The sequence below is a fragment of the Ictalurus punctatus genome, chromosome 21, assembly GCF_001660625.3.
Source record: "Ictalurus punctatus breed USDA103 chromosome 21, Coco_2.0, whole genome shotgun sequence".
NCBI classification, from domain to species: Eukaryota; Metazoa; Chordata; class Actinopteri; order Siluriformes; family Ictaluridae; genus Ictalurus; species Ictalurus punctatus.
The window spans coordinates 5,429,955-5,441,289 of record NC_030436.2 but is presented as its reverse complement, the minus strand read 5'-3'; the positions used below and the strand labels follow the sequence as shown (position 1 = coordinate 5,441,289).

The 11,335-nt window shown below is 40.4% G+C and overlaps 1 protein-coding gene across 2 annotated transcripts; it reads left to right on the top strand.

Moving 5' to 3' along the window:
* Positions 1–5,726: 5,726 nt before the first annotated feature.
* Positions 5,727–11,335, top strand: LOC108281013 (uncharacterized). Of its 2 annotated transcripts, none has more exons than XM_053674188.1 (6): positions 5,727–5,823; positions 6,557–6,949; positions 7,148–7,288; positions 7,412–7,614; positions 8,516–8,762; positions 9,005–11,335. In XM_053674188.1, exons 1-5 carry the CDS (start codon positions 5,810–5,812, stop codon positions 8,659–8,661), a joined length of 897 nt encoding a protein of 298 aa, XP_053530163.1. In that variant the 5' UTR covers positions 5,727–5,809; the 3' UTR covers positions 8,662–8,762; positions 9,005–11,335. The 2 variants fall into 2 exon arrangements, with proteins under 2 accessions (XP_053530163.1, XP_017352030.1); XM_017496541.3 differs by having other exon boundaries at positions 8,984–11,335.

Below are 11,335 nucleotides of genomic sequence, written 5' to 3'. Positions count from 1 at the left end.
GTTGGAACACATGGGTGCGTTCAAAACCATAAACCATAGACTAACCCTTAGACTGTTTAGCCTACATGCTAACCAAGCTTGTTAACTGTGTAAGAGTTCATTTTAGTGCTACCGCAGATTGTATGGACACGTTTTCACGGTGCTACATGTCTATGTATTTGGACGTATTTTTGATCCAAATATATATCTATATATTTTTTTACACAGTTTGATGCAGTGAGAGTTTTTCCGCCATCTTTTGGCGACTAAAGTCATTGCAGCAAAGCGTTAGGCTGCGTACATCACATCAAACTTTGTGTCTAACTATTAAGTTTAAAATTTAGTAATTGGACAAATAGTGTGGACAATTTTGTTCACAGTGCTACATTCATACTATGTATTTGTAAAAACAATCAGCTTTGGGGTGGTAACAGTAACAAACCAACAATCCGTCACTGATTATTTTCATATAACAGCATACTCTGTCGTTTTTCAGTCCTCACTTCTTGGGATCCATTTTGATTGTTTTTGGATTTAACTTGTAAATACGTTGTATACGGTATGAACAGTTCACAGCGGTACATTCATGCATGCAATATGGCCCGCATTTTTTGACACCTTTTAAAGCGGTGCATTGACAGTTTGGGGAGTTTTCCGCCATCTTGTGGCGACTACATGCATTGCAGCAAAGCGATTAGGGAAATAGATGGGATAACAAAACTGCAAAGCACAGTACACATCCTATAGGCTGCATACATGATTTAAAAACTTGTGTCGTGTATTAGCTTTTCTGGACAATTGCCAGAGTTTACCATCATTATTAGCATTGAAAGCCATTATAAACATTTGCCAGTGGTGATCAGTTTTTAGTCAGCATTTATGTGGATTTTACAAGCCATAAAGATATTTAGGATAATAAATTTATTAGTGCGTGCAGCTGGGCGAGCTGGTTGGGATTATAGAGGGTTACGTGGGCGGAGGAGAAGCCATCATGTTTGCCTGAGTAGCGGGCACAAGTACTACTAATATTGTCTACATTTCAAGTCTCTATGACTTAGGGTTTGGTCTGCACAATTGTATACTATGGAAATGCAGCTAAATGAATTTTGTGGATGCACTATTGTGCCACCATTGTGTTAATTAGACCTATGATACATTTTAATAAAGAAAAGGGAAGACGAACGAGAAGAAGCAGAAGAAGCAGAAAAACCAATTAACAATTGGTGCTTAGATTCCTAACATGAAACATTCTAAAGAAAACAATACATTTTCAAACATTATGTGCTTACTATTCAAGTGTTTTAACTGTTAAACATTTGCGATGTGTAATGGAAGGAATTTCCAAGTAAGGGATTAGTATACGCAGAACAAAATTCACAGCATTAATTTGTATTAAATTGCATTAATGATTAATTTGATGATAGGGCCTGCAACACTTAGTCTTTACATATAGTTCCTTCCTTACAAAGGTCTGGATAAGAAACTAACATTAATGATATTTTACAGCTGTTTTATTTCGAACATACCTTTATATCCAAATGTGTATAGCAAAATTGTAGGGCTAGTCTAAATCTATATTAAAATTAGTAGTAGTAGTAGTGGTAGTAGCATCTGTGGTAACTGACAGTGTGGGATTTGTTTTATTTTGATTTTGACACAATCTTTTTGATTTTGAAACTTAAAGAAAACAGAAAACTTAAATATATATATATTTATATATATTAGCTTTATTGACATAACCATCACAAGAATTACCGTCTCACCAAAACACTGAAAGAATACATCCAGTTGTGTACCCTCTGTTTGTATATGTATCTGTTTAGAATACATTATCTGTCTATCTGTTTATTATGAATGATATCTTTTTATTTGATTACATCCCTAATACAGTAGGCATATTATCTAACAGACAGGAGCATGAATAGAGAGAACTAGTTAATAGACATTAAATAACAATGACTAAGTTGAGAGTAAAACAGGGTTAAAAAAAAGAAAGAAGAGCATTTAAGGTTTGTTAAACCTACTTTCTGAAATACCTCCAGTTCTGACATTCAGCTGTTTAGACAGATGAGCTGTGTCTCACAAACAGTGCCTTCTCTCTTTATGGGAAATTTGATCTTGAGGTTGTACTGGCTGGGGGTAAAACAGCACATGTTTATGTGCTTTAAGTTATCAGACAGCATATGAATACACTATGACGGTGTTTCTCAACTCCAGTCCTCAGGCTCCCCTCCCAAAATGTTTTAGATGTCTCAATAATTAAACACCTGGTTCAACTCATCAGCTTGTTAGTGTGTTAAATAGGGAGACATCTAAAACATTCTGGGAGGGGGGCTTGAGGACTGGAGTTGAGAAACACTGCTCTATGATAACACCCGAGGAAGACCTTTCCGGTATCTTGATTTTGAATGACTTTACACTATGAAAGATGTTTGGATCTGCTCGACCATATGTGTCAACACAACCCAAGCAGAAGACTATAAGCATGGTACTAGTTGGGTTTTTTTTATTACACCTGGGTGTGAATTTTCATATGTATTAATGTTCTCTATATACAGTGAACACCTTTTTTTTTAACAAAATAATTTATTTTGTAGGTATTCCTGAGACCAGACTATGGATAGGAACAAAACACCAACAGGTTCTGTCTAACCACATGGATCAAGAGTCGATGCAAGACCTGGGAGCCATTCTGTAAAATCTATCAATTACCAGCTCTTAAATACAATGCAAATAATAATTAAAAAAATACACTGTAAAAAAACAAATAAAAGTACAAAAAAACACACTGGTTTCTATTGTATTCTACTGTATTTTGTGGTAGACATTTCATTTCTAATTTTAATATTTCCATATGGCATTTTACTATTTTACTATAGCTTCAAAGTTTACATTATTTAGGCAGGAAAGACCCCAGAATCTTTCCTTTATACTCTGTGGTGATGTGGGGAAACGTACACTATACAGACAATACCACGCACCATTAAAAAAAATACACTGGATGTGCTTTGCTAACTAACCCGCTCATGCAACAGGACTAAATGTCATTGCGCTGTAAATGTGTTTATTTTAACACATGCAAGTTTATTCATGTATATGCAAGCAAAGCAGTTGTTTACATCCTTACGATGGATTAATTCATTCATTCATTCAGGTTGTGGTCAGTGTAATGGTGGAATCGAAGCCTATCCCAGTAACACTGGGTGCAAGGTGGGAGTATTCACCTGAGGTGGGGCTTCAGTCCATTGCAGCGCACCATGCACACACACATTCACACCTAGCATAGCCAGTCCACCTACCTGCATGTTTTTGGACAGTGGGAGGAAACTGGAGAACCTGGAGGAAACCCATACAAACCCAGAAAGAACAGGTGAAAGTCCACAGAGACTGTAAACCAAGCCGAGGATCAAACCATAAATCGTGGAGTCGTGAAACAGCAATACTATCCACTGCACCACCATGCGGCCCCAAACCACTCACGTTTTCCAAAAACACAAAATCATTAAGGCTGTTACTTTTGGTGAAGAAAACAATTTTGCACTCACTCTGCCACAGTAAGACAATTATATAGAAGAATTAACTGAGCCTGCATGGATTGAGATGATCTTGGCTGCATGCAGTAACAGACAAGGTGAGAGGAAACCACACTGATAGACGAACCCTGGATATTTTCTCTGATTTGAGTATGAAATTGCACTGTTACTGAAAATTACTGAAAGTCCATCCATCCATCTTCTGTACCGCTTATCCTTCCTTCAGGGTCAAGGGGAAACCTGGAGCCTATCCCAGGGAGCATCGGGCATGAGGCAGGGTACACCTTGGACAGGGTGCCAATCCATCGCAGGGCACACACCCATTCATACACTACGGACACTTTGGACATGCCGATCAGCTTACCATGCATGTCTTTGGACTGGGGGAGGAAACCCCTGCAGCACGGGGAGAACATGCAAACTCCGCACACACATAGCCATGGTGGGAATTGAACCCCTGAGGTGTGAGGCGAATGTGCTCACCCCTAAGCCACCGTGCGCCCATACTGAAAGTCACTGAAGTCAATGAAATGAAATTACTTTTATGAGTACGCAATGCAATACTCATCTGTGATGTTCTATTTAAGCAGGATTTAAAACTTAGAGCAGGTTTGGAAATTTGAATACAAAAAGCAAATACCATTCAATTTTAGTTGACTGAATTTTACTTCATTTTTACTTAAATTTATAGTAAAACTAACAATAATCATAAAATATGTGAAAACACGTGAAATCAAAACTAGCATTTAAAATTAACACTGTAAATCAACCAGCAAATTGAGATTGATTGAAAATACCCGAGAAAGTATCATTTTCTCACATCACCCTTCAAGCTATTCCAGGGAATTCCAGGGAACTTGGGGCACAAGGCAGGGAAAACCCAGGGAACATCTTTGTACTGGGGAAGGAAGCCATGGTGCCCAGAGGAAACCCCCGAACCATGGGAAGAACATGCAGACTCCATGCACACAGGGTGGAAGCAGGATTCGTGCCCCCAACCAAATGTCATTTTGGGTGGGCAAGGTGAGTTAGTGGTTAGCATGTTTGCCGTGCACCTCTGGGGCCAAAGACATGCATTGTATGTTGATTGCCATTTCCAAATTGTCTGTAGTGTGCAACTTTTCCCTGCAATGGGTTGGCACCCCATTCAAGGTGTCCCATGCCTTGTCCCCTGAGAGTCAGCTATGGAGAATGCTCTATTGCCCCAGGTCCGGTGCTTACTTCTGAGTGATATAGACAGGAATCAGAGGAACAGAGACTATGGGAAAGAATGTGATATTGGAGCAAGTCAGTGAGGTTGGAGGTGGCCTGGTTATGAAGAGCTTTGTGAGTGAAAAGAAGGACTTTAAATTGAATCCATTGTGGGGCAGGAAGCCAGTGAAGCTTCTGGAGGACAGGAGTGATGGTCACGAGAATGAGAGGGCAGATGTGCAGCAAGTTCTGGATGTACTGGAGTTTATTTAGGATTTTGGATGATGTGTGATAGAGAATGCTATTGCAGTAGTTGATTCTGTATGTGATGAAGGCATGGATCAAAGTTTCGGCAGCAGAGAAGGAAAGTGATGTGCAGAGGTGAGTTATGTTTTTTTAGATGAAAAAAGGCAGTTCTGGTGATTTGAGTGACATGGTGTTCAAAGGAAAAGTTACTATCAAAATGACTCAGAGGTTGCGAATGCTGTGAATGGAAAGTTCAGTAACAAGAAGCTCTATGGCTCTAATAAATAGTCACATTATCTTTATAAAGATTTAAATAATGAAGATAGTAGTTGCAGTTAAATCTGTGGTACCTTACCTTCTGTTTGCTGGAAGGCATCAAAAATGATAAATATTCAAAATGACTCGTTTGTATCCATTCATATTATATTATGGTGTACACATAAAATATTATTGCACATTTTTAAAAAGCAACCCTATGTTTTAATCTTTAATCAGGTACACAATGCAGTGTTCAGTGGAAAATGCGTATAAAGATATAGCCTCTCAAGAGACTATTTTAACTTTTATGACCGGCCCAATGTAATGGTATGATTATGTCTTTATCAGACTATGGCTTTAACTCTCATGCTGATTGTTTCTTACACCACATCATGGAAGATGTAGTGACAGTTTATGGCTTTTCTCCTTCATATCTTTATTCAATGCCACAGTTAATTTCCTTTTTGTGGTTTTTGCATCAGTGCGGCCCCAGGAAGTTGTTGCAGGAAGTGATTTGTATTCACGTGACGTCTATTTTTAAGGAAATAGTCCAGCGTCATGATAGAGTAGACTTCGTGTGCTAACTTTAAAAGTGTTTTAACATGGGAAGTGCAAGGTAAATAAAACGTTCAATATGTTCTTTCTATGAAAACAATTAGGTGTAATTCTGCTCAAACAATGTTTTCTAGGCACTTCAGAAAATCCTTATTCTAAACCGCAACCTGTAGGCTAATCGCAACACCCTACGGAGACAAGTTGAAAAGCATGTTCTAACAGGAAGAGCTAAATTTAGGATGTTACAGCAAGTAATTAAGGGAAAGTTATTGTTAAATATGAGGGTTGAGTCCTCATAACATGTGATGAAATTTCACTTCTTTTTATGTCATGCATCAGTTATAAAACTGGTATAACAGACTGAAATACATGGCAGGAAAGATGGCGATCAATCAAAACAGTCAGGTTGAGACTGCACTTTTGCAATCCTTTAACAATGCATGTCTACTAAAAATAAATTTTAAAAAACTCTAGTGTAATACAGTTCATTGTTATTTTAGGCAACATACTAAAAGTCTCAAACTAAAGGCACATTCTTCTCATTATCTGTGTAGAAAGTTGTAAAATGCTAGTTAGCTTGCTAGCTATCCATCACAAACCGGTTTAATTAGGGTTAGTGAACATGATCTGTGAACGGTGATCTAAAATGCTAGTTAGCATGCTAGTTAACCAACATAAACCGGTTTATTCATGGTTATAGTGCTGGTTTTTAAAGAGAATGTTAAAGGAAAAAAAAGGATTTTTAAAAGATTTTAATGTTACATTTTCTGCATTACTTATTTTGCATTTCTCAGTTCCCATTTGGATTGCCTGGATGACGAGAAGTTTTGCTACATTAAAGAAGCGGGTTCTTCTGGCCCGTACCAGTTTAAAAGGACATGTGTCTTGGACTCACTTTTGGCTGCTTTGCACACTACATACTTAAAATATCCAAATGTAAAAGCTCTTTTGGATTCAGATGAGCTATTCAGAGAGCTTATGGCTTTTTTAAGTTTCGGAAGGTATGTTGAGGCTAAAATTCGTTGCGTGCAGAAGCTGAAACATGTTCAAGTTGATGACACAAGGAAAGAAATGGACTTTTATGGCTCTGTGTATGATCATTTCGTTCTGCTTGATAAGCTGGTATGTGAATTCACTGATAAACCAAGATCCCTAAAGGATAGTCACATCTACAAAGAAATGCTCAGGTAAGTGTATAAGCCACTTCAAAGAAATAATCACGCTCATTACAAGTAATAAAAGTAGATATTACTTCTAATGGAGACAATTCATTGTCAGTCATATACAGTATTTTAACAAAGTAGTTTTAATAAACTGTAAAGATTTATGCACTTTATGTTCTGTATTATACTACTTTTATACATATAATGTGATTTTTGTCTTAGCATCAGTTTTGATACATCTGGCTGTGAACCAAATGTATTTTTAAGCTTTCGGAAGGCTTTGGAAGATCCAGAAGATCTAACTCTCATTCTGGGGAACTGTTCGGCTCCACCACTGCTGCATTTTAAAGATGAGAAGAAAAGGTAACTGTACAAATGCATCAAAACTCATTTTACAGAGCAAAACCGAAGTTTAAACATGCAGATTATTTGTTTATCCCTGTGATGCTCTGTGTCCCTTGAACAGTGTATTTATCTTTCTTTTAGGACCTTTGTACTTCAATTTGTGCTGCTTGGGAAAAATGATCACATGACTATGTGCTTCCAGTCCTCCGACAACAAATGGCATCTATATGACAATGACAAAACAAAGCCTCCTTTTCAGTCTTTCGACCTTGAGAGTATGAAAGACTATGAAGATCGTTTGGGTGGATACGTCAACATAACCCAAGTGCAGGAACATAAACTTAGTACGAGTTTCATTTTAATCTCAGTTTGGGTGTGGGATATATTTTAACTGTCTTAACCATCAAGGGTATTGAGAATCACCTGAATACCTTCTTGGGCACATGCATGCTGAGACCTGCCAACAAAGCCATGAAGTGATGTATGACACAGTATTTGCTATAAATACTATTGCCATACAATTATCGTTCCCTCTCCTCACTCAGTGTCTATAAACACTGCCTTTTTGATAATGATTTTTTAAAAACTTTTTTGATATTAAGCTTACCTTATTTGCACCAATGGCCCAATGATGCTAGGAAGACACCAAAGACCCGGGGTTTCTGCCCAAGGTGATATTACTCAATTTTGTAAACCAATCAATACCATGAAGGTGACCCTGCAGAACATTCCCTTGTCTACTAAATACACACCCCACAGTACTATTTAGACCAAACAGTAGCATTTGAACTGTTCATCTGTCATGGTTTAAAGAAGCAAGTGGCTCCACTTTCAGAACAGAGACTGGCCCATTGGGTGGTGGACATCACCAGGGCTTGTAGGTATCTGGAACACACAGTCTCTACTGTAACATGCCACTCTGCATACACTTACAGCATATTCTACAAGGTTAACATTGCCTCTCCAAGTGGTGTGAACAACTTTCCAGTGAGATCAAAGGTGTTTTGGTTGCATATGTTATCCAGGTAATTCTCACCACCCATTGTCTTTATTGCAAATAATGTAGCACAAATCACTTAATGAATTGCACCCATTATGTACGCAGACAAAAATTAACCAGGTAATTCTCACTGCCACTGGTGGTTATCCATGTTTACTAGCATAGAATTGTAATTAGCATATACTTCTGTATCCTCTAATCTACTCTGTATACAGTGACTCCCTTTTCTTTGTTTCACTCTGTAGGTGTTCCTGAGACTGGAGAAGCAGCAGGAACAAAGTGTTTCTGTTCAGGTGTAAGCAGTTCCCACTTGGATCCAGTGGAGGACATGGAAGTCCTCCCTTACTCTGTTGCTGAGACTGGAGAAGGACTGGGAACAAAGCTTTTCTAGCAAAACCAGCCAGAGTTTTACCCCATACTCAGCAACCAGGAAAAGCCAGTTGGAGACACAGAAATTCCATCTTACAGCAGCTCTGATTCTGATTCTGAAAGGTAAAATAGTCAATTTTTTAAATTCCTTACTTATACAAATAAAAACAATATGGACAATATGTAGAACAAGATAAAAAAAAAACCCATAACCTACATTATGTGAAGTTAGTGAATTAGAGATACTTAGGTAACGTTAGCTTTAATTTTAATTGAGATTATGCTTAAGACTATATTTAATTACAACACTCCGTCTTTACTCTTTTCCCCTATCTTTGATTTAGGATCTTGTTTTTAAATTACAGTATGGGTACACTAGACTACTGTGCCCCTCAACTTACAAATGCTGAGGTGCAGACACTGGGGTACTGTGCCCCCTCAACCTACAAACGCTGAGGCGCGGACACTGGGGTACTGGGCCCCTCAACCTACAAACGCTGAGGCGCGGACACTGGGGTACTGAGCCCCTCAACCTACAAGCTCTGAGGCGCAGACACTGGGGTACGGGGCTCCTCAACCTACAAACGCTGAGGTGCGGACACTGGGGTACTGGGACCCTCAACCTACAAACGCTGAGTCGCGGACACTGGGGTACTGATCCCCTCAACCTACAAGCGCTGAGGTGCGGACACTGGGGTACTGGGCTCCTCAACCTACAAACGCTGAGGTGCGGACACTGGGGTACTGGGCCCCTCAACCTACAAGCACTGAGGCCCGGACACTGGTGTACTGGGCTCCTCAACCTACAAACGCTGAGGTGCGGACACTGGGGTACTGGGACCCTCAACCTACAAACGCTGAGGTGCGGACACTGGGGTACTGGGCCCCTCAAGCTACAAACGCTGAGGTGCGGACACTGGGGTACTGGGCCCCTCAAGCTACAAACGCTGAGGCGCGGACACTGGGGTACTGGGACCCTCAACCTACAAACGCTGAGGTGCGGACACTGGGGTACTGGGCCCCTCAAGCTACAAACGCTGAGGCGCGGACACTGGGGTACTGGGCCCCTCAAGCTACAAATGCTGAGGCGTGGACACTGGGGTACTGGGCCCCTCAAGCTACAAACGCTGAGGCGTGGACACTGGGGTACTGGGCCCCTCAAGCTACAAACGCTGAGGCGTGGACACTGGGGTACTGGGCCCCTCAAGCTACAAACGCTGAGGCGTGGACACTGGGGTACTGGGCCCCTCAAGCTACAAACGCTGAGGCGTGGACACTGGGGTATTGGGCCCCTCAACCTACAAATGCTGAGGCACGGGCTCTGGGGTACTGTGCCCCTCAATCTACAAACGCTGAGGCGCGGACACTGGGGTACTGGGACCCTCAACCTACAAACGCTGAGGTGCGGACACTGGGGTACTGGGCCCCTCAAGCTACAAACTCTGAGGCGCGGACACTGGGGTACTGGGCCCCTCAAGCTACAAATGCTGAGGCGTGGACACTGGGGTACTGGGCCCCTCAAGCTACAAACGCTGAGGCGTGGACACTGGGGTACTGGGCCCCTCAAGCTACAAACGCTGAGGCGTGGACACTGGGGTACTGGGCCCCTCAAGCTACAAACGCTGAGGCGTGGACACTGGGGTACTGGGCCCCTCAAGCTACAAACGCTGAGGCGTGGACACTGGGGTACTGGGCCCCTCAAGCTACAAACGCTGAGGCGTGGACACTGGGGTATTGGGCCCCTCAACCTACAAATGCTGAGGCACGGGCTCTGGGGTACTGTGCCCCTCAATCTACAAATGGAAATTTATTCCCCTGAGATGGGGCACCAGTCCATTGCAGGACACCATGCACACACACATTCACACCTAGGATAGCCGATTCACCTACCTGCATGGTTTTGGACAGTGGGAGGAAGCTGGAGGACCTTGCCTTGAGGAAACACAGGAAAAACAAGTGAAAAGCCACACAGATTGTAACCAAAGATAGGTTACAATTTAAGCCTCTATTTAAGAAAGGTTTCAAATTTAGAAAGCACATGTTGGGAAATTTGAGTACAAAAAGATAATAGCATTCAATTTTAGTTGACTAAATTTTGCTGTCTTTTTTTGTTGTAAATTTATACTAAAACTAACAATAACCACAAATATGACTATAAATTATGTACTGTCACCAAAAAAGCTGTACTCTTTTGTAAGTACAGCCATGCTGAAAAAGAATAGAAACCCTCATAGAATTTGTAATGGTTTTAATGGGAACTGTATTGGTTCCTGTGGGTCTCTACTGGTAATTTGTTGCCTTCTATTGGAGGCATGTGATGCCTAGTGGATACCATTAAGGACTAATAATGGTAATGGTTTTTAAATGGTATTTGTACTGGAAACCATTAGAATCTGCGAATTCTGTGTTTTTTTCAGCAGGGATGAATAGTTTGTTTATGATGCCATGACCAAAGAATTCTACTTTCTATAGGAAATTCAGTATGTTATAATCTATTGTACCACAGAGGGCTTGAATGCTCAAATCTGGTGTTCATTATTTTCTTAACAGCACCTCGATATTCTATTACGGCTGCAACTAACGATTATTTTCATAATTGATCAATTAGCCAACGTACAGTACCATTTTTTTCATTTATTTAAAATAAAATCTACAAACTGAGTGTTACAAATATAAAATAAAATGATAAAACTTTA

Excerpts from the sequence above, each read along its gene's own strand:
- LOC108281013 (XM_053674188.1), top strand. Across the intron at positions 6,950-7,147 it reads ATCTACAAAGAAATGCTCAG|CATCAGTTTTGATACATCTG; the intron begins GTAAGTGTATAA and ends TTTTTGTCTTAG. Across the intron at positions 7,615-8,515 it reads AGTGCAGGAACATAAACTTA|GTGTTCCTGAGACTGGAGAA; the intron begins GTACGAGTTTCA and ends TTCACTCTGTAG.